General features: G+C 37.7%; 1 protein-coding gene across 9 annotated transcripts in view; it reads right to left on the bottom strand.

Annotated features, from left to right (window-relative positions):
- Positions 1–27,871, bottom strand: part of CCDC171 (coiled-coil domain containing 171) — a 344,777-nt gene that overhangs the window by 68,834 nt on the left and 248,072 nt on the right. For all 9 annotated transcript variants that reach the window (XM_010857037.1, XM_010857035.1, XM_010857032.1 and 6 more), the window contains one exon: positions 25,744–25,875. In XM_010857037.1, coding sequence (XP_010855339.1) covers positions 25,744–25,875 — 132 coding nt within the window. The remainder of the gene's footprint in view (positions 1–25,743; positions 25,876–27,871) is intronic.

The raw sequence follows: 27,871 nt of genomic DNA, 5'->3' as shown, positions 1-27,871 counted from the left end.
AAACAGAAAGAGAAATTAAGGAAACAATTCCATTCACCATTACAACGAAAAGAATAAAATACTTAAGAATATATCTACCTAAAGAAACAAAAGACCTATATATATAAAACTATAAAACACTGATGAAAGAAATCAAAGAGGACACAAATAAATGGAGAAATATACCATGTTCATGGATTGGAAGAATCAATATAGTGAAAATGAGTATACTACCCAAACCAATCTACAGGTTCAATGCAATTCCTATCAAGCTACCAATGGTATTTTTCAGAGAACTAGAACAAATAATTTCACAATTTGTATGGAAATATAAAAAACCTCAAATAGCCAAAGCAATCTTGAGAAAGAAGAATGGAACTGGAGGAATCAACCTACCTGACTTCAGGCTATACTACAAAGCTACAATCATCAAGACAGTATGGTACTGGCACAAAGACAGAAATATAGATCACTTGAACAAACTAGAAAGCCCAGAGATAAATCCATGCACCTATGGACAGCTTATCTTTGACAAAGGAGGCAAAAATATACAACGGAGATAAGACAATCTCTTTAACAAGTGGTGCTGGGAAAACTGTAAAACCACTTGTAAAAGAATGAAACTAGAACACTTCCTAACACCATACACAAAAATAAACTCAAAATGGATTAAAGATCTAAATGTAAGACCAGAAACTATAAAACTCCTAGAGGAGAACATAGGCAAAACACTCTCCGACGTAAATCACAGCAAGATCCTCTATGACCCACCTCCCAGAGTAATGGAAATAAAAGCAAAAAGAAACAAATGGGACCTAATTAAACTTAAAAGCTTTTGCACAATGAAGGAAACTATAAGCAAGTTGAAAAGACAGCCTTCAGAATGGGAGAAAATAATAGCAAATGAAACAACTGACGAAGAATTAATCTCAAAAATATACAAGCAGTTTCTGCAGCTCAATTCCAGAAAAATAAACGACCCAATCAAAAAATGGGCCAAAGAACTAAACAGACATTTCTCCAAAGAAGACATACAGATGGCTAACAAACACATGAAAAGATGCTCAACATCACTCATTATCAGAGAAATGCAAATCAAAACCACAATAAGGTACCACCTCACACTGGTCAGAATGGCTGCTATTCAAAAGTCTACAAACAAGAAATGTTGGAGAGGGTGTGGAGAAAAGGGAACCCTCTTATTCTGTTGGTGGGAATGCAAACTAGTAAAGCCACTATGGAGAACAGTGTAGAGATTCCTTAAAAAACTGGAAATAGGGCATACACACTAAGTAAACCAGAGTTGAAAGAGACATATGTACCCCAATGTTCATCGCAGCACTGTTTACAATAGCCAGGATGTGGAAGCAACCTAGATGTCCATCAGTAGACGAATGGATAAGAAAACTGTGGTACATATACACAATGGAATATTACTCAGCCATTAAAAAGAATGCATGTGAATCAGTTCTAATGAGGTGGATGAAACTGGAGCCTATTATACAGAGTGAAGTAAGTCAGAAAGAAAAACACCAATACAGTATACTAACACATATATATGGAATTTAGAAAGATGGTAATGATGACCCTATATGCGAGACAGCAAAAGAGACACAGATGTAAAGAACAGTCTTTTGGACTCTGTGGGAGAAGGCAAGGGTGGGATGATGTGAGAAAATAATATTGAAACATGTATATTATCATATATGAAACAGATCACCAGCCCAGGTTTGATGCATGAGACAGGGTGCTCAGGGCTGGTACATTGGGATGACCCTGAGGGATGGGATGGTGAGGGAGGTGGGAGGGGGGTTCAGGATGGGGAACACATGTACACCCATGGCTGATTCATGTCAATGTATCGCAAAAACCACTTCAATATTGTTAAGTAATTAGCCTCCAATTAAAATTAATTAATTAATTTAAAAAAAAACCCAAGGAGGGAGGTGAATCCATACTCTACAAATGTACTGGAATGTATGGTAAGTCAATAAAGCCTAGGCTGGACCAAATCTTTGCCCAAGGTGTTCTCACTTCCTATAGAGCCCCAATCACTAAGGAATGTATGGTAAGTCAATAAAGCCTAGGCTGGACCAAATCTTTGCCCAAGGTGTTCTCACTTCCTATAGAGCCCCTATCACTAAGGCTTACTGGGATCCCAGTTCTAACAATAATTACTATGTGCCAGACAGCATATTGGGCTTCCCTAATGGCTCAGTGGTAAAGAACCTTCCTGCCAATGCAAGAGACATGGGTTCAGTCCTGAGGTTGGGAAGATCCCCTGGAGAAGGGAATGGCAACCCAATCCAGGATTCCTGCCTGGGAAATCCCGTGGATAGAGGAGCCTGGTGGGCTACTGTCCATGGAGTTGCAAAAGAGTCAGACACGACTCAGCAACTAAACCACAAACAAGACTCCATATTATGAGGTTTGTATATTTTTGCAATTCTAACTATAACCTTGCAAGACTCACATTATTTCTATTTTATAGAACAAGAAACTAAGGTTTAGCAATGCTGAGTACATTATGCAAGGTCCGCTAGCTAATAAAGAAAGGAACTAGGTTTCGAATCCACATCTGTCCAATTCCAAAGCCCATGCTCACCCTATGTGTTGCAAGTTTTCCCATTTGCTTTGGACTGTTTTAGTGTTGTTTTTTTTTGCTTTGTTTTGGCTGTCTATCATACAAAGTTTCTCACTTAAATCAGTAGAATTCAACTAAGCTCTCTAAGTTTCACAAAATTGTGCCAGTAGTCTATCACAACACTCATTTTTGCTAATTTCAGTTTTCTCCTCTATTAACTGAAAAAGGTACAAAAGCAAAGCCCATGGACTTCCCTGGTGGTCCAGTGGTTAACAACCTGACTGTCAATGCAAGGCACTCACGTTTATTTCCCTAGTCCAAGATGATTCTACATGCCTCGGGACAACTAAGCCTGTGTGCTACAACTATTGAGCCCACACACCGCAACTAGTGAATTCATGCACACTAGAGCCCATGCTTCGCAACAAGAGATACCACTTCAATGGAAGCCCATGTGGTACAATGAAGACCCAGTGCAGCCAAAAATGAAGTAAATAACAATTTTTTTAAAAAAGCAAGCCCCTCTTGAATTCTGCTATGAAACCAAGATTCTCAAAGATATCAAACTCATTAATAATTATTACACTACACTGACTCTGAGCTAATAATTCTTGCTTCTGTAATGGAAATAAATATTTATTTAAGGTGAAATTTTCTTGGGGACTTCACTCATTCTGTAGAATGAATTCAGTAAACATTTACAAGTCAATGAATCTCTATACTATCCAAATATGTCACATAAAATCTATACTTTCTCCAAAGCATCTTTTGATTTTACCAAAATGTAATATGAAAGGAAGTTGTCAGGTTATTTTAATGAGAAAAAATTATATTAAGATTATAAACTATAGCAAATGTAGTATTATCCACACAATAGAAGATAATTAAAAAAAGACAAAATTTGGAAAACAACTCCTAGTGTATTTAATTGACTTATATACATAAAATGAGAGTGTGCTGTGCATCTCTCAGCAGGCTGACTTAAGGATCTGATATTGGTACAGGACTTTACAAGGAAAATACCAAAACAATGACATCATAAATCCTACCTATATAGGATTAGCTCATCTGACTCAATTTCTCATTCTGAATGACATCTAGGCATACTGGATATATGTACAGAAGGAATGGGATTCCAAAAAGTTATATTTTCATTTTTTGTACTAAGACTGGGGAAAACTTTTACCTTGCCATATTGAAACATTAGCTAGCAGAGAAATGACCTTTCTTTTATGTAGAAATAACAATTTTGGTAAACCTGGTTCTCTTTTCCCTCTGTCTCAGATGAGATGGTTTTCCATTGTTAGACAGCTCACTTTGACCTTTAATATCCTAGGGGTTGTGTGCGTGTACTGTAATTACTATGTGTCCCTGAGAGACTGGTCTGGAACACTGATATCCACTTAAGACTGTACACTCCTATTTATTTAGTACAGAGAATGATTAAAATTATGCACAACCAGATACTTAATGCAATATGCACACAGAGATTAAAATGCTTTTCAGTGGTAATAGTGACAATGATAAAGATAGTAAATGTGTCAAGTAATTAGTACAAAAAATTGGGGTGCAAATGTACAACCTCCTGAAGTCAAGCACAATTAAAACAAAAAACCATAAATTGATTTAACGTGATGCTGCATGTAGTTCAGGTAGGTTTTTCTCAGTGTTATTAAGAAAAAGAGAATCTAAGTTCATTTCCCCTTCTTGCCATCTGAAATGGCCCTGGACTTAACTTATCCCATCACTAAAAATTTTTACTGGCACCACTTTGAAGGATGTAAAATATAGTAGCTTTTCAGGTATGAGAAGAAGCCTCATGGGAAACCATATTCAGCAGGGTTGTAGAATACTTTTGCATCAGATTTTTTAAGATGATGTTTTCTTTGTATCGTGTTTAGACTCTCAACTTTTTTCTGGCCTCCACTCAACCATGGCATATATAACTTGAATGTGCCTAAAACAAGGCCAATTCTTTGTCAAACATATTATTTGCAACCAGAACTGAATCAAGGCCAATTTGAGGCTAAATGCAGCATCTAGACTGATGATGACGACTATTCTTATTATGCTAGAGCTTAATGTAGAGAAAGACCAAAGGGATAAGAAATGACATATTGGCTTCTGGTAAGAATATGAAAAAGAAATCATCAAAATAATCAGAGTCTGAAAAAAGCTCCTCATGGAAACTACTGCATATGGACATATATAATAAATATCCACAATACAGTAAGAATATGGACTATAATAATGATAGTAGAAGTTGTAGCTCAGCAGCAGCAGTAGTAGTAATGAAATTCCCTTGCTATAGCGACTTAAAAATTTAAGACATATACAAAACGCTCACCATATAGGTCAATTATAGAACTGTCACTGTGTTTACTAACATGTTGGAAAAGAAGGCCGGACAAAGTGACAGTAGTTCAGTTCGTGAGTAACAGAGATGATGCTGTTAAAGTGCTACACTCAATATAAAGCAAATTTAGAAAACTCAGCAGTGCTCACACGGCTGCAAAAGGTTAGTTTTCATTCCAATCCCAAAGAACAGCAATGCCATAGAATGTTCAAATTACCATATAATTGCACTCAAATCATGTGCCAGGGAGGTAATACTCAAAACCTTCAAGCTAGGCTTCAACAGGACATGAACCAAGAACTTCCAGATGTACAAGCTGGATATAGAAAAGGCAGTGGAACTCAAGAACAAATTGCCAACATCTGCTGGATTATAGAAAAAGCAAGGGAATTCAGAAAAACATTTACTTCTGCTTCATTGACTACACTAAAGTCTTTGACTGTGTGGATCACAACAAACTGTGGAAAATTCTTAAAGAGATGGGAATACCTGACCATCTTACCAGTCTCCTGAGAAACCTCTATGCTGGTGAAGGAGCAACAGTTAGAACCAGACATGGAACAATGAACTAGCTCAAAACTGGGAAAGGAGTACATCAAGGCTGTATATGTCACCCTACTTATTTAACTTCTATGCAAAGATAGCATGAAAAATTCTAGGCTAGATGAATCACAAGCTGGAATCAAGATTGCTAGATGAAATATCAACAACCTCAGATATGCAGATGATAACACTAATGGCAGAAATGAGGAGGAACTAAAGAGCCTCTTGATGAGGGTGAAAGAAGAGAGTGAAAAAGCTGGCTTGAAACTCAATTTTCAAAAAAACTAAGATCATGGCATCTGGTCCCATCACTTCATGGCAAATAGATGGGGAAACAATGGAAACAATGACAGACTATTTGGGGTGGGCTCCAAAATCACTGCAAATAGTGACTGCAGCCATGAAATTAAAAGGCGCTTGCTCCTTGGAAGAAAAGGAGCAAAGCTATGAGAAACCTAGATAGCATATTAAAAAGCAGAAGCATCATATTTTACAAACAAAGGTCCACACAGTCAACACTATGGTTTCTCCAGTACTCATGTATGGATGTGAGAGTTAGACCATAAAGAAGAATTGATGCTTTTGAACTATGGTGTTGGAGAAGAATCTTTGGAGTCTCTTGGACTGCAAGGAGATCAAACCAGTCAATCCTAAAGGAAACCAACCCTGAATATTCACTGGAAGGACTGATGCTGAAGCTGAAGCTCTAATATTTTGCCACCTGATATGAAGAGCTGACTAATTGGAGAAGACCCTGATGCTGGGAAAGACTGAAGGCAGGAGGAGAAGGGGGCAACAGAGGATGAGATGACTGGCTGGCATCACTAACTCCAGGAAACAGTGAAAGACAGGGAAGCTTGGCGTGCCTCATTCCATGGGGTTGGAAAGAGTTGGACACAACTTAGCAACAACAACAACAACAAACAAATAACTGCAGGGCCATAGGAAACCATGAAGAAACGTAGCTTTACTACTTCAGCTCTCCATCAGAAAAAAAAAAATATTATTATAGTTACCATTTCTTTGGAACCTACTATATCTTGACATCACTGTGAGTTTGACAATGGAGATTTACTAGCCTGCTTCAAATTCTATTGACATACAGATAAGACTTAGCACTGTATGAGTGTAAAAATGAATATTTTTATTGAACTCTGATGGTGTGAGCTGGAATTCAGGAAGTCTGGCTTTGACTAAATGTCAAAACCATAACATCTGGCACTGATATATGGAAATGTTTATATAAACTTTTGATAACTATGAGTATATTCTTCAGAGATCAGTTACTTCGACTAATCTCTATTTCTTATCAAGTAATAGACACACCTCTGCAGGATGATTTAGACTGCTCATGCAAAAGAAGAGCATTTTCTTGTCACAGTAAATGAAGTATAAGAAAATCTGAGCATGGTCTGTTTTCTGTGGCTACATGCATCATCTCCAATCTTTACACTGTCCTTGCAAAATAGGAATTACTTAGTATAATGTTATATCTAAAACTACTGATGTTCAGAGTCCATAACTAACTGTCTTAAGGGCACATTGCTAATAAATGGCACAACTGGAAATCAGTGGTCCATCTGATTCCAGACTCCTTGCTCTTTTATATGCAAACAGCTCTGCCTCTTGAGAACACCCTAATGCTGGGAAAGATAGAGGTAGAAGGAAGGGGGTGACAGATGATGATATGGTTGGATGGCATCACTGACTCAATAGACATGAGTTTGAGCAAACTCCAGGAGATAGCGAAGGACAGGGAAGCCTGGCGTGCTGCAATCCATAGGGCCACAGAGAGTTGGACACAACTAGGCAGCTGAACAACAACAACTGCCTCTTGAAAAGTCTACAACAGAGAAAAATCCAATCCATTAGTTAACGTATTCAACAAATATTTCTGAGCATCTGTTATGTTCCAGGTGTTGAAGATACTGTGCTAAACATCAAGCCATGCCCGCATGGGTCTTACATTCCAGCGAGAGGAAAATAAGAGTTCATATGCTGTGAAGGAAAATAAAGCAGTCATGGCTATAAAGTATGATGGGAGGAGGGAAGCTATTTGAGTGAGTGATGAGAGAAGGCTTCCAACAGACAATATTTAAGTGAAGACATGCAAGAAGGGAAGGACTGGGCTTCATGAACACCTGGTGAGAGCCCATCAAGAAAAGGGACCAGCAAGTAGAAGGCCTCAGAAATGGAACTGTACCTGCCGCATCCAAGTTAAACCAAAAGGCCAGTACTGCTATTACGTATCTATTGCTATATTCTCAGTGAATGAGGTGGAGAGCTCTGGGAGAAGGAAGCTGGAGAGTCAAGACCAGACTGTGAAGAGCCCATGGCCAACACAAGTCAGCTGAAGTTTATTTGAAGGCCGAGGTAAAGCCATTTACCTGTATATGAAGAGAGGAGGCAAGCTCTGATTCCCATTTATTAAGCTGGGGCAGTAACACACTTTAAGATTTCACAGTGACACTGAATGGGTGAAACACTAATAGAGTAGACAATCTCCTCAAAAAAGACAGAACTTTTCTTGTTCAAAAAGTTTTCTCAAGGAGGATGTAAAACAAGATTAGTGATACATTCAGACCCTGTCCAAGTCTCCATATTCCACAAAGGCTCCCAGGCCTACGTGTTGGCCCGTGACAGATCCCTTATTAGTGCTTGTTTTGTTCTTTCTCTATTAGGAACTAACATTTGGGATTCTTGTTTTAACTCCTTCTCCCAAAATGCCCATCCATCCTCTGTCATCTCAGTCATGCATAGGGCTGGATACTGAGCAGGAGTTCCATACTTACCATACTTACTTGTGAAGCCTGACTGAATTAACAACATGTAATATGGTAGGGTTCTTCATTTTAGAGCTAGTGAGACCTTCCATTTCAGTAATAATGTGGACAATACTGAGAGTGCTTATTTATCCAAATTCAAAAGCTATCTGGAGCTTAACAAAGGGTACTTTATATTCTAATAACTTCTCTCTGATTTATGCTTTTTGGAGACCAAAGTGATAACCAGCACTCCCCATTTGTCTGTTCCATAATCAACCTACCAAGATCCAACTACTTTAATCAAATTTGACAGTGTAACAAAAAACACAACCTAATTTTGGTCTTTGTGGGTTCAGCATGCAAATTTTCTTAAAGGAGTGGTGTTAATACAAAAAGAAAAGTTATAGACATAAATTACTTTCAGGGATGAAAGCTAATTGTTCACCACCAAAGAAAAACTGTCCAATCCAGTTTCTCAAAATGGACAGCATTCAGAAAGTGTACTTGATCTAAACTACTGATAAAGAATAAATATATTAATACACACACAACGTTGAACACTTGTCTTTCCTCTTTTCACAAAAAACTGTTAGCTTTATGAATCTCAGCAAAGGAAATTCATGATGTCTTTCCATCAATTTTTACAAAGGTGCTAAAAAGCCATTTAGTTGGTATACTTCTCTGTGGTTTAATTGAATCCAATATGAACAATTTTAAATATATCTAAAGAAAAGCAAATCAGTAAAGAGAGAAACAAAGAAAATATTTCATGCCTTTGTTAAGAGCAATTCTTTTCTTATCATGATCCCATTCTTATTTTGATATATATCAAATTAGTTTAGGAATGTACATGCTTTAGTCAGAGTTATCATCTACTTCAGTAATTTCTAAACTTTCTATTCTGTAACAGAATTCATTTAAGCACATAAATATTGTTGAGGTGCTCAGTCATGTCCAACTCTTTGTGACCCCATGCACTACAGCTCACCAGGCTTCCCTATCCTTTACTATCTTCCAGAATTTGCTCAAACTCATGTCCATTGAGTCAATGATGTCATCCAACCATCTCATCCTCTGTCACCCACTTCTCCTCCTGCCCTCAATCTTTCTCAGCATCAGAGTCTTTTCCAATGAGTCGGCTCTTCCCATCAGGTAGCCAAAGTATTGGAACTTCAGCTTCAGCATCACTCCTTCCAGTGAATATTCAGGGTTGATTGCCTTTAGGAGTGACTGGTTTGATCTCCTTGCAGTCCAAGGGACTCTCAAGAGTCTTCTATAGCACCACAGTTTAAAGCATCAGCTCCTCGGCACTCAGCCTTCATTATGGTCGAACTCTCACATCTGTACCTGACTCCTGGAAAAACCACAGCTTTGACTATATGGACCTTTGTCAGCAAAGTGATATCCCTGCTTTTTAATACATTGTCTAGGTTTGTCACAGCTTTTCTTCCAAGGAGCATCTTTTAATTTCATAGCTACAGTCTCCATCTGAAGTGATTTTGGAGCCCAAGAAAATAAAGTCTATCACTGTTTCCATTGTTTCCCCTTCAATTTGCCATGAAGTGATGGGACCAGATGCCATGAACTTCATTATTTGAATGTTGAGTTTTAAGCCAGGTTTTTCACTCTCCTTTTTCACCCTCATCAAGAGGCTCTTTAGTTCCTCTTGGCTTTCTGCCATAAAGGTCGTGTCATCCGCATATCTGAGGTTATTGACACTTCTCCCGGCAATCTTGATTGCAGCTTGTGATTCATCCAGCCTGGCATTTCACATGATATACTCTGCATATAAGTTAAATAAGCAGGGTGACAATATACAGCCTTGACATTCTCCTTTCCCAATTTGGAACCAGTCTGTTGGGGGCCAGAGTGAGGTACTCCGCCCGTGACAAAGGTCATGAGGAAGGAGGCTCGACATACGCAAAGGCGGGATCGAGCCTCAGGAGTCCCCCTGGAACTCCTCGAGCATCTACCCCCATAACCAGAGCCTGCCTACTTTACTACTTTGTGCTCTTACCTACACCTCTGACTTTACGGGGGGCTGTCCCCCACCACCTCTTTCGGAGAAGGAGTTAACCTAGAGCTCCAGTTAATAAAAACTCTTGGGTGTGACAAGAGTGTTTTAACCTACAAACTCCTCTGAAGGTTCTCTAGCCTGCCTGACAGGCTTGTCCGGCCACATGTGATTGCTCACAGCCTCCCAACCGTGAGAGGCACAAGATGCTTTAAACCCTCTAAAAACAGGTTCTTTAGAGAAGTTAGAAAACTATTAGTATAAGTATAATGGGCTGATTAGAAATTGTGTTGGTGAAGGGTTTTTCATTTGTTGAGCCAATGTTTGTTGCTAAGTCTCCACATCCCCTGCCCTTACACACATTAATGAATATATAGAATTAACCTTTGATATTAATCACGTTAGACCTTAGGCTAAGTAAATTCTTTCCTTAACTAAAACCCACTACACCCTCACCCTGTAGGAATGTAACTTTATTTGGGTGGCGTCTGTTTTGAGAATAATCAGCCCTGGAGAAATAAGTGTCCTGATTGACTGACCACTGTCACAAGGAGAGGGTCGTAAATTGTCAGCAGGCCCCCCTGGCCAGAAGATGATGTAACACCCCTAAGACCTCTGTATACATTTGTATGAAGCACCTGACTTTGATAAAAGTCAGGACTGCTGACCCCGCGTGACTTTTGCATAACATCTCAGTGTATAAAAGTAGACCATGGAAAATAAAGAATTGGGATCAGTTTCTCGAAATACTGGTCTCCCCATGTCTCTCTCTCTCACTCTGGTTGAGTCTCCATCTGGAGCGCGGAACCCACCATGCTTACTAATTATGCCTGGGCTTCTAAGATCCGACCGGGGAGGCCTCAGTGTCTCCTCTCCTTCGGGAGAACGGAAGGACGCCTGCGGCCTACGTAAGTGGTGCAAACTTCTTGTCTTGAAGTTTTATTGGTCTCCCGCATAAACCAAGCTACTCAGCCTCTTTTCTCCACTGAATTTTCCTACTGAGATATCCTCATCCTATTACTCTTTATATCTTTGATAAAATATTTAAATAAATAAATAGGTCGCCGACGCCGTCCCCGCTTCGAACACCCTGGATCAGCCGGGGCAGGACCCCGGCACCAGTCCATTGTTCCATGTTCGGTTCTAACTGTTGCTTCTTGACAGGCATAGGGGTTTCTCAGGGTGAAGGTAAGGTGGTCTGATATTTCTGTCTCTAAGAATTTCCCACAGTTTGTTGTGATCCATACAGCCAAAGGTTTTATAGTGTAGTCAAAGAAGCAGAAGTAGATGTTTCTCAGAATTCCCTTGCTTTTTCTGTGATCCAGAGAATGTTGGCAATTTGATCTTGAGTTCCTCTGCTTTTTCTATATCCAGCTTGTTCATCTGGAAGTTCTCGGTTTGTGTACCATTGAAGCCTAGCTTGAAGGATTTTAAGCATTACTTCCCTAGCACATGAAATGAGTGCAATTGGGTGATAGTTTAAAGATTTTTTTGGCATTGCCATTCTTTGGGATTGGAATGAAAACTGACCTTGTGCAGTCATGTGGCCAGTGCTGAATTTTCCAAATTTGCTTTATATTGATTGCAGCACTTTAACAGCATCACTCTGAAAAAGTTTGTTATTATATTGTTTTAAGGACAAAGTGGTTCTAATGTGCTTTCTGATATTCAACTAAATCAACGAATTTACTTTTTGTGCATTATGAAGGAACAAATAAGAAGACTGTCATGAAATCTGGCAGAGAGGATAATTTATTTACAACTGAGCTTAATTAACTGAAAAGAACCTTACCAATCATTTAGTTCTACCCTGTTTTCAGATGAGACAATTCCATAGATGTCACTGCTCCAGAACTACAGCGGTTCAAGCTCAAACGCCAGATATTTCCCATTTGTATTTCCTGACAGTACCAATTTACATGAAAGGGGATATTTAACTGCATTACCTTCAAGGCCTACTCAAATGCCACCTCCTCTATGAAGCCTCTCCTATTCTTCCCAGCAAGAATGAATTTCATTCTCCTCTACAGATCACATGGCTTCCTTCATGGCTCAGACGGTAAAGCGTCTGCCTACAATGCAGGAGACCCAGGTTCGATCCTGGGTCGGGAAGATCCCCTGGAGAAGGAAATGGCAACCCACTCTAGCACTCTTAAAATCCCATGGATGGAGGAGCCTGGTAGGCTACATACAATCCATGGGGTCGCAAAGAGTCAGACACAACTGAGCGACTTCACTTTCTTTCATTTTCTACAGATCAGGCTATGGTACTTTATCTATGCCTCTCCTACAAAGATAAGGCATGAAAAATAAGCAATCATTTTTTCACCTCATTTCTATCATAAATTTCATATTCCTGTTGGAAAGATATTTGAGTCACTTCTGTATCCCACAGCACAGTACAATACCCTGTTCTTAGCAGGTATATGGTGCATCATTGATGTTGCTGCTAAGTTGCTTCAGTTGTGTCTGACTCTATGTGACCCCATAGACGGCAGCACACCAGGCTCCCCTGTCCCTGGGACTCTCCAAGCAAGAACACAGGAGTGGGTTGCCATTTTCTTCTCCAATGCATGAAAGTGAAAGCGAAGTCACTCAGTCGTGTCCGACTCTTAGCAACCCCATGGACTGCAGCCCACCAGGCTCCTCCATCCATGGGATTTTCCAGGCAAGAGTACTGGAGTGGGGTGCCATTGCCTTCTCCGATCATTGATGTTAGCCATACCCAAATCTATATGATTGAAAGAGCTGATCATTTTACTTTTTAAAGCCAATTTACTAGATTGAATTGGTCTCTAAATACTCTCAAAAGTTATAAAGAATTCATAAAACTCAATATCATGATAAATAATCCATTAAAAATGGGCAAAGGCTCTAAAAGACATTTTCCCAAAAACACATATAAATCGTCAACAGGCACGTGAAAAGGTACTCAACATCACCAATCGTCAGGGAAATGGAAATGCAAATCAAAACCACAAAGAGATGTCACCTGGTATCTTAGAACGGTTATCATCAAGTCAAACAGACAAAAGATAGCAAACGCTGGTGAGGATGTGGACAAAAGGAAACCCAAGTACACTGTCAGTGGTATTGTAAATTGATACAGCAACTATGGAAAACAGTATAAAAGTTCCTCCCCAAATGAAAAACGATCCAGCAATTCTACTTCAGGGACCATATCAGAAAGAAACAAACATGCTATGTCAAAGACATATCTGCATCCATAAATTCATAGCAGCATTATTTACAATAGCCAAGGCATGAAACAATCCAACTGTCGACCAACAGATGAAAGGATAAAGTCTATATGTATATTTATATCAGTTCAGTTCAGTCGCTCAGTCGTGTCCGACTCTTTGCGACCCCATGAATGGCAGCACGCCAGGCCTCCCTGTTCATCACCAACTCCCAGAATTCACCCAGATTCACGTCCATCAAGTCAGTGATGCCATCCAGCCATCTCATCCTCTGTCGTCCCCTTCTCCTCTTGCCCCCAATCCCTCCCAGCATCAGAGTCTTCTCCAGTGAGTCAACTCTTCGCATGAGGTGGCCAAAGTACTGGAGTTTCAGCTTTAGCATCATTCCTTCCAAAGAAATCCCAGGGCTGATCTCCTTCAGAATGGACTGGTTGTATCTCCTTGCAGTCCAAGGGACTCTCAAGAGTCTTCTCCAATACCACAGTTTAAAAGCATCAATTCTTCGGCACTCAGCCTTCTTCACATATATATATATTTCAGTCATTAAAAAAAAAGAAATTCCCACCATTTGTGACAACATGGATGGAGCTCGAGGGCATTATGCTAAGAGGAATAAGTCAGACAGAGAAACACAAATACCGTTACGATCTCACTTAATTAAAGAATTAAAAAAAAAATAACTCGGGGGGAAAAAAAAAAGATCAGACTTATGGTTACCAGAGGTTGGAGGTGAGGGGAGGGGGAACTGGCTGAAGTAGGGTGGTCAAAAGATACAAACTTCCAGTTCCAAGATAAGTAAGTACCAGGAATATAATGTAAAACATGATGACTATAGTTTACACTGCTGTGGGGTAGATTTGAAAGTTGTCAAGAGAGTAAATTCAAAGAGTTCTCATCACAAGGAGAAAAACATTTTTTTCTTTCTTTCTTATATATGAGATGATGGATGTTCACTAAACTTACTATGGTAATCATTTCCCAATACTATATGTAAGTCAACTTATGCTATATACCTTAAACTTATACAGTGCTGTATGTCAATTATATCTCAATTAAACTAAAATAAAAAATAAAGATAAATAAAGCTATAACCAATGCAATAAATAAATACTCTCAAATTATATTTCCATTTTCCTTCTAGAATAAATAGAAAACTTTGATGCAAAGGCTACCTTGGTTCCTAGGCCTCCCATGCATTACCAGCTATCAGAGATGTGAAAACTAGGCCCGTAGGCTCCCAGTGACCTTGCTCTTCTTACCAGGAACATGTCTGGACACTAGGGCAGCTACTTCTCCAGACCCTCCAGGAGTCTGCATCACCTTACCCAGTGTGAACAAATTAGAAAGATATGCAAGAAAAGATAAGCAGTTTATGTGACCAGGAATTTCATATCTACTCTGCTTTCAGAACATAAAGAAAGGGGAGGGGCCTGAAAAGAATGTCTCAGGAGAGTCCTACTCACATGGAACAGAAATGTGCCTTTGATTTGCAAAAAGACTAGTGCAAAATAAAGAATCCCTTCTTATTTTATGAAGAATCGTAACATTCCTCAATTCACACCCACTGTCTCAAGAGTAATAATCCTAACTGCTCTCTGTTGAGGGCTTAGTGTAAGTCACTGTGCTAAGTGTCTCAAAGATTCTCCTCTTCAGGGACTTTCTCAGTGTTTCAGTGGCTGGGACTCCATGCTCCCAAGACAGGGGGCCCAGGTTTGACCCCTGGTCAGGGAACCAGACCCTGCATGCCCCAACTAAGACCTGGCATAGCCAAATAGATACATAAGTATTTTTTTTTAAGATGTTTTTTTCTATTTTGTCCCATGACATAACTTAATAAATATACAAAGTTAAGCAGCATGTTTTAATTTAATCATGATTTCCTTCTCAGTTTTAGAAGGATTAAAGACATAGGGCTGCTGCTTCTAAATTTTAAATGTTGTGGGTACATCATTCTACCAGATAACCATTCATCAAAGATCTAAGGTTTGAGGACTTTTTAAAGCCTTGTTGGCAAACATGGAATGTATGCCTCTTTTAAACACATCACAGATATCACTTAGGTTTGTGATATGCCACTTTGCTGACTTCCTACCACCAGAACAGAACCTGGTGCTTTCTTCACTTTGGTGCTCTGTTTTCTACGTTGCCCTTTTGATCCTAAGGAAACTACACCAACTCAGGTTCATTTTGATTAATATGCATCATCAAATATACTCCGAACAAAAGAGTGCTCTGCAATATGGAAGCAATGTCACACACTCCACAGGGGAAACGGGCTATGAGTGAAACAGCTCTCACTCAGAACAGATATTAAGATGTTAGTGTTTCATGTTTTTCTCAGTGAGTTACTTCTTAAGTTAGTCTTCCCCGTAAAAGTTCCACATCTTTTTAATCAGCACTGTGAAACTTTGGCCATTGAAAGAAAAAGAAAAGCTACCAGTACTTTACTAGAAAGCTCTGAAACTGAAAAGCATTTAAAGCTTCAAAATGACCCTATGTTTCATTGGTTACCTAATACACAGCATTATACAACCTCAAATAAGCTATTTTTTAAACCATGGTTCTGACAATTCCAAGTTTAAATGGGGAGAGGAAGATTTACTTTATATGAAAAGATTTAGGATCACTTTTAGTTCTCTTTTTTAATTCAGTCCTCTGTCTCTTTCTGTCCCTCTCCCTATCTGCCTGTCTCTATCAACATGCACACACAACCCCACACACATACACTCTTGAGACTAATAATAGTCTGTTTAATGAAACTCAAGGCATCTGTGGAATTATTACAAGAAATTATTTTGTACCTAGTTTTAGACTGAATGATTTACTGCATTTCCCTTAATCGGTAAGTTGCATATTCATTGCTGGATTTTCCTCTCACTGCTGTCACTTAACTTGTCACGCAGAATAGGGCAAATCAGGGTCAGTTTATATAAGCGGCATCAATCTGAAGAACTTCATCGGTCTTTATTTCAAGGCATTATGCAAAGAAAACTGACACTAAGAGAGCCTTAACTGACAGCAAATGAAATCAATCAGCAAATCACTAAGCCATAATAAACTCACTCAATTTGTAGATAACCCTTCCTTTCCCAGGTCTTCACCTAGGCAGTCCATCAAACACTGTTTTGTGTTTTTTGTTTTTTTTTTTGTCCAAGTAGCTGCAATGAATAGCAATTCTGTTGTAGCATTTGAGAGTTCAAATGTGCGCAGGCTTCAGTCTCGAAATAATGAGCATTAAAAGGTATTATCGAGTAGGGTTATACTCAAATAAGCCTTCAAAAATGAAAAAAAAGATACAGAGAGTCAAGTTTGGGATTTAGCTTTTGCCTCCTAATGTTAATGGCAAAGAAATGCTGTTCATATCATTCAGCAGCTTTTCTGCTTTGGGCTACCTGGAACTGAAAATTGCAACAACAACAAAAAAAAGCTCTTTACTTTCATATGTTTTGTGTTTTTGATTTTATCTGGTGTGTCTCAAACATTTCACATTCAGGCAAAATAATGTTAACATCTCAGAGTTGGAATCTGATGTTCAAAAAACAAATTAAACGGCATAAATAAAGGCAAGAAGATGAGTTAAAAGAATATTTTAAAATAACATGTGACAACAATAGTAATGCTTAAATTACTCTGTAGAATAATTACTCAGAAGTGTATGGTGGGCATTCACCAAAGTGTCAGCCCATGGCTTTATACTGACCTGTAAGGAAACACGAGAGTTGTCGAATATTTTATTCTTTTTATTGCATGTTTCTACTAACATGAAACCTGTATCAAACATGTCATCAGTCAAAAGTCTCCAAGAGTCAAAACACTAAAACATTCCCTTAATGTACTTAGGTTACTTTTCCTGAAACCCAGGCCTATTTGCAGTTCAGTCTAACATAGCTTATATTAATTTCGCATTTCACAATATAGAAGCACCCTCACATGTACATTATCCTATCTGATCTCCCCACAACTCTGTGAGTGAAAGCAAGACAGGCTTCACCACCTCCATTTAAAGATGAGGAAATAGGGGGCTCGGGGCCATTGAGTGACCTGCCAAGACGGTTAAATTACAGAGCCAGGACTTCAATCCAGGCATTCTGACTTTCCACACAGGCTTTCTCCAATGCTACATCGCTTGCCTCTTTCCCCAGCACACGGCATTATTTTCTCTCTTCCAAATTGCCATTCTGATCAGCATGATATTTCCAGCAAACTCAATGACATATAGAAAATTGCACAGATTCACAGTTGCTAACCTCCTCATCATCTGATTTACTTCTTGTCTTTTAGAAGGGCAAAAATCTCAACCTGAGATTGAAAATAAGTGAGTTTACACCTGATCAAGGAACATTTATAAGCCAAATATTTAAAGGAAAACAATTTAAAAACTACTTATGAGTGCTGTTTAATTTTCAAAGTACTTTCATCCATGTCATGGGATCCTCACAACTGCCCCAAGATGCAGGAGGGCACATATCATCATCTCCATGTTACAGGTGACAAGCTGATGCACCAGAAGTAAGCACTGGAAGCTCACAGACGGTGATATTAGCAGAGAACCCCAGCAGCACTCCTAGTACCACAAGGACGATAATTCATGCTCATCCTTCACAAGAAAAGACAATGTGTTTTCCATGAGAAAAAGACAATCACTAGCTAAAATAATGAGGATTCCTGTTACCTGGGTAATTTATGTCTATGGGGAAAGGATTCCATCTGTTCTGGGGCTAATTCTATTATTTTTAGATAAAGTTGTATAACCTCTTCAACTTTTTGTGATAGTGACTTGGCTATGATTTTACTTTCTTCCAAATTATTCTCCCTAGTAAAAAAGGAAGAAATGATACCCCCCCCCCAAAAAAAACTAGGAAAAAAGACTTCATTTTAAATAATTCCTATCAGATTTTACTTAGTGTTAGTTCAGATTGCTGATACCAGGTCATATCCATAGGGAATAATTCATGAATATTTTCAGCTGAGTCAAGGAGTCAGTCACAAGATTCCTCAATATAACATTCTGTGTAGCAGAAGCTTTATATAGACATATTTCCTTGCCCTCATGTTATCCTGTGATTTTCCAAAGGCAAAGAGATTAAAGTCCCAACAGGGGGAAAGAAAACCCCTCATTTCAGATCACCACTAACCTGAAATAAAATCCATGATACAAGACGTAAAATATCCCATCAGCTAACCATTAAAAAAAAAAAAAAAAAACTTTTTAGTACTTCTAGTCTTAACAGATATTTATTTTTTAAAGAAATGTTAGCTATCATTTGATCCCCAAGATTATGTTTTAACTACAAACAAAAATACTTTTTTTAAAACAGCAAGTCCTTTAAAATAAAATACAGGGACTAAGAAAACGATGGTAGCATATAACACCTGGTAAAATATCTGGACCAAAACCCATAATTTCACATTTTCACTCTCAAGATTCTGCCCTAAAATTCTGACTGATGTATCCCCTATCCCCTCCAGCACCACCACTAAAAAAAAGAGGGGAAATTAAAGTGTACATCACAGAGGGTGAGGAAGGGAAGGAAGGAGGAAGGGAGTCAGGGAGCGTGAGGGCACTTAGGTGATGACACCCGATCTGTTCTGACGGTGACTGACGTGTGAGGCTGTTTCCAGCAGTCTTCCTGGTCAACAAAAACTAAAATGTCCTGTAACCTTAGGAGAAAATACAGATTCAGGACAAGGCATAATTCACAATGAGGATAAATCAATGTTTAAATGTTATTATTTAATTATTTAACCACTGTTATACCTAGTCTTCCCTGGCGGCTCAAGTCAGTAAAGAGTCTGCCTGCAATGTGGGAGACCTAGGTTCAATCCCTGGGTTGGAAAGATCCCCTGGAGAAGGAAATGGCAACCCACTCCAGTATTCTTGCCTGGAGAATTCCATGAACAGAAGAGCCTGGTGGGCTACAGTCCATGGGGTCACAAAGAATCAGACACGACTGAGTGACTAACACTTTCATTTTCACTTTCACCCCAATTAGCAACAGACCCTAAAACTGGTCCTTCTATACACATTAACATCTTCCTTCTCTTCATATTTTGTTTCATTTAGCATCCCTCACAGCCGCAGTACCAGCAAGTTTTGAAGAAACTGAATGTCTGATATGCACTGTCAAATCTTCAGAATAGAATTCTAAAACTTGAACTAACAAATAACAAAAATATTTTCTCTGACAATATTACGTCAGAAAATGCCATTTATTCTTGCTGGTGTCAACATGAAAAATAAACTCACTAATTCTTATATTCATCCTTCAGTTAGGCTCAAATCCAGGACATTTATATTCCTCATTGACACAATTTATATTCTGTGGAATTGGAGATTACAGCTGTCAAGCTCTAAATGAGACCAAAGATGGCTTTTTTCCCATCAAAATGCATTTGTTCTCAGATGAACTATATGATTTTTCCAGCTAATTGTTTTCCCCTAACAAACAGCTCCTCCCTTGGAAGAACTTGCCATCCTTTGAAGAAGGTAGCGTTTCAACATTCTCTTTGATGCCACAACCAAAATCTAAAATCATATTATGTTTTTAAATTTAAAAGATATTTCAAGTTTTAGAATTTAAAGAGAACCACACACTCACTGATAACAAGTTTAGATAATCCTCAAATCTTTTTTGATACTTTTAGTACAAAAATGACCCCACTTACCAAAAAGGTCAGATTTCCAATAATGTCAAACATTCAAAGCACAGTCATGCACTCAAAAATAAGTGAAAAAGAATATCTGTAAGGCAAACAGCTGTCACAAAATATATTCTCTTTACTTCACCATGGAGACTCTTAGACTAAACCCTGACAACTCTGTGAGACAGTGAGACCCAGGGAGGACTGACATCTGAAAAGCAGGGAAGACCTAAATTATATAAAGAAGGTAAAATTTTCTTTTAGAATCAGAAACTAAAGAACTATACTTAAAAAAGAAAAAACTAAAGAACTAATAGAAGTCATTTAGTCTTTTAGGGACAGTTGGGGGATTTTACATAGCATTATAGATATTTAGTGAGATTTTCATTTAAAATGGTTGATTTTCATGTTTTAAAAAATAATCAGATATCTGAAAATTCATTTATGGGGACGGAATAAGTTGAAGAAAATATCTAAATAATACAAGCTTCCAAGCAAAATTCTCTAACATTTCTTTAATTTCTAATTGTGCCCAAATGAACATGATTCTTGTACAATTAGAAGCCTGTTGCATCAAGCAGTATAACGGGGAACACATGTAAAAAATTATTAAGCATGGCTGATTCTTGATATTTTTATTCCCTGACAGTTTAGTACTTAGGTACAGATATTTATTTCTTTCTTATCTACATTAAAAAAAATCCTTTCAAGATGCTCTTTTATGATTTAACTTTATAAACACAACAAAATAGCTGGAAGAAATTTCTATGCCTGGAAAGTAAGTTAAATGTAAAAAAACCACAGTATCCCAAAAGTTGTGGGTATAATACATAACAAACAACCATACCAAGTAAGGACTTCATAATAACACAGTAGGTTATGGGTGATTAAAGGATTACTGGATTTATGGTGAAGACTCTATTGTTTAAAATCTTCATAAATAAATGGTTTCACGATGAAGCCTTTCTAATGAAGTGTTTATAAACATATATTTATAAAACATACTACATTTCCAGAGGTAAAGTTATTGTGCACTAAGCCTTACACACTTTCACGAGATGGTTCAGGGGACTTTTCCTTTTAAATGAAGTGGGTTTAGAAGTTTAAAAAATGATCCCAAATTTCTTAAAGGCCTGCACAGACTTAGGCACAGCAGCTTCCCGAGTCAACCTGTCTAGTGCCTGAAATCAAGGCTTCGTGCACTGGGGCCTCCTCTGTGTGAGGCAGGGTTCTGAGCTCTGATGGTGTGACTGTGAACAAAATCAAGTTCTTGGCCTCATGAAGCTTTCACGCTGGTGGAAAGCTAATAAACAGTAAGTGCTTACTATGTACCTGTTACTATTCCAAGCACTTCAATGGATTAACTCATTCAATCATTACACCCAGTTTGAAACTTCTATTATTTTCATTTTATAGATGAATAGGCTGAAATACGCAATTTAAGTAACATTTCCCATTAACCTCTTTTGGATTCTATTTTTGCCATGATCTTCTCACAAAAGAAACTATATTTTACAGACAGACCCTACTCTTTATTTTTGTTTCCTCTCAGCTATCTTAAAATACACACACACACACACACACACGCACACACACACACACCACTATGCCATGGTGCACAGAAGGCAGAAAGGCATGGTTAAAAGAATGAACAGACCAGTGACCCTACTCACTGGATATGTGACCTTTAACAATTTTCTTCATCTTAATAAATTTCAGTTTATTCTTTTGGAAAATGGAAAAAGCAGAGCACCCATCATTTATAGGATTGTTGCAAGGATTAAATGAGAAAGTAAATGTAAGGTGTTTATTTAGCACAGTAACTGGTATGGAATAAGCATGCAATAATATCAATAATATTAACATTGATATTGTTCTGTGTTGGTTATCGTTGAATGGGAATGGAGGCACAGACACTTACTGGATGTCTGCTAATATTTTCCAGATATGAAAAGCATCATACAACCATTGAAAAAACAGAATTCAAAGTATAAGACAATGAGTAATAGGTATTACCTTAATAAATTACGGGCAGAATATCTTTTCTTACAAAGTCCTCTGCATTCACACTGTACTGGGTTTTTCAGCTAAAGTTAACTTGTCTAATCTAGGTGTTTTATTTTTTGTCCAGTATCCTAGTAGACTAATATGCTGCTATTAAGGAGATAAAAGCCAAGGAATAATAGTTCTAAACTTGCCATAGGATCTTAGACAGGGGTTCACTGGCAACTTGGCCTCACTGGAACATCAAGTAACAAGGAAAAGTAAATAGAGAGCTAAAGTTGATCTTGACCAAAACTAAAAGCTTTGAAGAAACAAGAAAGAATGAAAGAACCAAATGGAAAGATACAAAGAAAAGATCCTAAGTGGTGCTGGAGAAGATTTTTGAGAGTCCCTTGGACATCAAGGAGATCAAACCGGTTAATCCTAAAGGAAATCAACCCTGAATATTCATTGGAAGGACTGATGCTGAAGTTCCAATACTTTGGCCACCTGATGCAAAGAGCCAACTCACTCGAAAAGACCTGATGCTGTGAAAGACTGAGGGCAGGAGGAGAAGGGGTCAACAGAGGATGAAATCGTTGGGTGGCCTCACCAACTCAATGAACATTAGTTTGAGCAAATTCCAGGAGATAGTGAAGAACAGGGAAGCCTGGCATGCTGCAGTCCATGGGGATGTAAAGAATCAGACACGATTCAGCAACTGAACAACAACCACCATTTCTTAAAAAAACAAAACACATGCCAAAAAAAAAAAACACCCACACACCCCAAAAGTAATAAAATCAAGCTATACTACTGTCACTGATCTCATCTTCACAAGGTGTCTCATACTGCAGTATGTGGGTGTGCACTAACAAGAGCCACCCTGCTTGTCTGCTGCCTTTGTGCTGGGCACTGTGCTCCCCACTTCACATGCACTGCCTCATCCAAACTCAGTACAAGCCTGAGGAACTGCTAGCATTCCACTTGGTTGCAGATCAGGAAACTGAGGCTAAAAGCTAGCACATCACAGAGACTAGCCAAACTATCTCCTGTAGGAGTGTATCAGTCACACACTCTTCTGGGTTCAGAGAGATAAGGTAATCCGTTCATCCTCTCAGCCTTCAGTTGTGCTCACTGGTCTTCCCTCCATCCAGGATTATACCTATAAGAAAGCATGCCCCCTTGGAAATAACAGACAGTGGCTATCTAGGAAAACGTCAGCTCCTACTGCTCTAAATGACAGTTAAATATTTTGGCCAAATAATTCAGACACTACCACATCCTGCACAGTGGGCCTCTCCTCGTCGTAATCAAAGGTGAGGCACACTTTGAACAGTCCACCTCACCAGCACAGATTACAAAGTTAAACAAATAGTGAATTCCATGTTGCATACTTAGTGTAAGTATATACACATATACATACATACACACACACACACACACACACACACACAACATACACATACTGCAAAGGTGAGAAGTTGAATTCCATAATATTAGCCTATCAAATGGAAGCAAAACTTTCTATCTGTGAATGTGTCCACAATACACCATAAACTATGATCTACCTCATATACAGATGCATAATGTATACTTTATAAATGGAAGAAAAACTCCACCACAGATTTCAAAGGCTTTATGCTTACCATTTAACACACATGTCTTGATTTTTACTGTCAGATTTTACCAGTTCAGGCTTTTCAGTCAAATATACCTAGACTTAAACCCAGACTCTAGGCCCTGCCATTTACTTGCTGTTGATCTGAGGAGAGTTATCTGCTATATTTGTTGTTTGTCAATTGTAAAATGAAAATAATGCTGTCTGCTTCACAGGCCCATTGTAAGAATTAATTCAGATCACTTATTTATAGAGCTAAGCATGATACTAGCTACACAGTAAGTGCTCAGTAAAATGGCAGTTATAATTATTATAATTAAGGTCTTCAACTAATACAGTGCCTTTCTCCTCAAAGTACTCCATATCACTAATCGCATGCCTGCATGCATGTGCATGCACACGTGTGCGCCTGAAAAACTATTATGGCCCAAATCATGTGCTCTTCTCTGCATACTTAACCAAAACATATATTACTAAACTATAATGCATATTAGAGCACACCAACATAAACTTAAGTGTTTAGGTATATGGCAACCCATATAACTATTTTTATCAGAACTTGGGAAAGATAGTAGTTTAAAATACAAGCTTATACATTTCCTTCTTGCTATTCACAGATGTCAGAACTCTAGAAAGTTCATGTTTTGCTTTAAAAAATGGCATTCCTAGGAATCAGTCTCTTTCCAAATCATCAAAATCTAGAGTTTGGGAGAAGTATTTATTTGTGAATTATGACAAGTACTAAGCCCTAGGAGATTCTAAATTAAGATAACCAAGTAAAGGATTATTTTACAACCACTAGAAAAATATCAAATCATATTGTACTCACATATAATAAAATTTTAAATGTACATCTTAATCTTGAACTAAATAATAGTATAGTATGTTAGTCTATAACTAAAAATAAGTGTCTTATGCTTTGCTGTATATATATATATTTTACTATAATATGTGGACATTCTAATGAAAGAAGCAAGTATTTTTTCTTTGTTGAGTATTAATTTGAGTACTAATAACAAATTAAATTAGGGTATGGAGCATGTAGGAAAAAATTAACATAGCCCAACTTGTACTGACATTAATTTTGTGCAAAGTTAAAATTTCACAGGGTCATAAACTTCAAGAATGAAAAAGTTCATCTCAAATCTCAAAATGTGAAGCAGAGACAGAGTTTTAAGAGATATTTCTCTTAAATACACTGAAAACTTTAGGGTTTTATTGAACAAGGACAACCTCTTTTGGAATTATCAGGCTCCCTATAGTTTATATAACTTTGATAGATTTTTGTAATAAAGAAATTGGGCATTAAAGAGAGAATAAAATACATACTAAATTTTGTTTTGTCTGATTAAAAAATATTTTTAAGCCTAAGGAAAAAAAAAATCACAATAACCTAACAGTAATCTAGAACAGAAGGCTAGCTGCAGCTTCTGAAAATAAATATTTTTATTAAGTTTAAAGTTATTTAAGGTTTTATGATTTGGTGCTTTGAGTTTTATAAATTAAATAACTCCTTTGGCACATATTAATTACAATGTTCATTAAAACTAATCACTAAAGTATAAAATACTCTTCATGCAAAGAAGAGCTAGGTTCTAGATTTGTTGAAATTACCACCTAAGAATATTGGATATATTTTGGAATTAACATTGAAAAATGTCAAATATCTCCCCTGATAATTTTATCTAAAGTGGTTTATTTTAAAAGAATTAGAGCTACAAATTCAGACAAGCTTGAAGAGATAACAGCCTAGTGTCTTATTGTCGTCTGCTGCCCAGAAAGAATGTTAATACTGTACTGAGCTATGAAACATATATTTTTTTCCTTGGTAAAAAATACTTTTCTGATTATTTAAGGGGCTAGTTCTAGGCTCTGAAGAAAAAAATACAATTACTTGTGAAACATAGTGTTACATGACAGAAGAAAAATGAGGAAAAATTATTTGCATCTCCTTTAAGTTAGTCGCAAGACTTTGAGGCTTCTTCCATTCTCCCCAGTATGTGCAATTTATTTTTCTACATGTGTCAGTAGCAAACAATGTTATTTAGACTCTAACCTGGCACGCTACAACCTCTGGCCCGCCCTTGAGCCCCTCCATTGCAAAGGTCTCCAGGTGCAGTCTGGGTAGCTGCAGGGTGAAGTCATTCCTACTTGCCGCAGTCCGTGACAGCGAGATCTGATCTCTGACCTAAAGGGAAAAAAATAGCATCAATGGTAATTCCCCTTCAGACACATTAACTGGGATGAACTGGGTCCCCTTGAGCCCACTGAGTGGACTTGCATTGATCGCTAGACCTGAAATCCATGAATAAATTTAGGACTAATTGATTTTTCGTTGCAAATAAATCTCTAATTCAGAGTGCTGGGGGAGAATGTTAAGAAGAAAAAGCATCCTCCTGCTTGAAATGAGCAGAGGGAAGAAGAGTCGCTGGAGCTCTTCTGATCAAGAGGTTTTGAATTATTTTTTTCACTGTTCCACCCTCAAAACAAAAAGGAAACAAGGAAAAACAAGCCCACAAGAATCAAAAATAAACAGCAATCTCTTACTTATTCACACTCTCTTAATAACATATTTAATTTAAACAGTATTAATGGGTATATATTAAAGAAGATAGTTATTAGGCACTAGTCTTTGACAAGACAACTTCAGTACCCACTCTAGAATAAAAACAAACATGTTCAACACACAAGGAGACTTAAAAATACACTAGCAAGAGGTTTGTTTGCCCTCTTTACTCTTATTAAATGTGAATCTTAATGATTAAATGCATATAAACCAACTTGGTCACATGACTTCTAAATAAGATAATGGATAAAATCAGTACTATTTGTACTATACTTGAAGTGTTCAGAAAGGCAACAATACAAACACATCACAGATATGATACGGGAGAAATACCAATTCGCAAGCCAGTCTCTGCATCACATGCAGTTGATATTACACTGCCACCTTCTGGACAAATGAGAAATACTCACTATATAATATGAATAAAAGAAAATGCTTAGAAACAGGTATTTTCATTTTTAATTTCCAAATTTAGTAAAAGCCTCAAAAATTCCACAGTTTAATTTTAAGATCAGTAGGCTCTCATCTTTAATCACATAATTTAATGATAAGAGTTTTCATATGTAAGCATATTTCCTAACTTTTCTTATGCCTGAAGAGGTTTTAAAATTTTATCTCTTTGACACTGTGTCTTTGATAAAGAGTATACAACTAGCTTAAAGTCACAGGACGAAATGAGTTTTTACAAGGTAGCAAAGGGCAAGAATGGGGAGAACCACCATTGTTCAAATACCTGTATTTATATCTCTAGTTTTATCTTGGCAACTTCATATATAACTTGGTAATAATAAATGATAGGAACCCTCACCTTCATTTTCCTATTCCATTCGGGTAGCTTGTAAAACTTTGAATTATTTCTTACTCTATGAATGAACTATCATACAACATAAGGTTTCCTTACGTCAGCAAACACACACACACATGATGACATCTTTCATAGTTTGTGCTAATCTAGGCTATAAACATCCTTATCCTCCTAAGATGAGCTGAAGAATTTTCTGCCAATAACTGCATGTCAAAGTGTATGCTGTAAAACATACACTATAATGCAATTTGTATAATAGTGTGAGTACAATAGTCATACCAGAGTCCCAATACAGAATGCATATATTTATCTGTAACAAACACTCTCTAGTCTTCAGTCAGGATGAGAACGCTTTTAACTCACTTAACAAAATAAATCACATTCTACAAATGCCTTTGCTTGAGGTTTTATATTTTATATGCATGGACACCTTCTCTTGCTCTTTTTTTTTTTTTTTTTTTGTCACCAATCTGCACTCAGATAAAAGAAAACATTAATGTGGATTAAGGTCCTGAGAATTTATCAACATCAAACCACTAGTGTTGTGCCTTCTACCCTTCTGAACAACAGTCAATAGATCTAAATATTTTACTGCACCCTGGCCAATTCATTGTTTGATGTTTAAAAACTCACCCAGAATCAAAGAAAATTTATTAAATTTGAGCCCCCAAATGAGATACTATTAGCTTTGAAAGTCAAGTTTAACTGCGATATTGATGATTCTCTTTTTTCTGTGACAAAATTCACTAGGGAAATCCTGGATGTCAAAGTACAAAAGCAGATTGCTAATATGGGCAAAGGGTGGGAGGGCAG

The sequence above is a fragment of the Bison bison genome, unplaced genomic scaffold (assembly GCF_000754665.1).
Source record: "Bison bison bison isolate TAMUID 2011002044 unplaced genomic scaffold, Bison_UMD1.0 scf7180017864376, whole genome shotgun sequence".
Taxonomy (NCBI): domain Eukaryota; kingdom Metazoa; phylum Chordata; class Mammalia; order Artiodactyla; family Bovidae; genus Bison; species Bison bison.
This window is presented reverse-complemented; position numbering and strand designations above follow the sequence as displayed.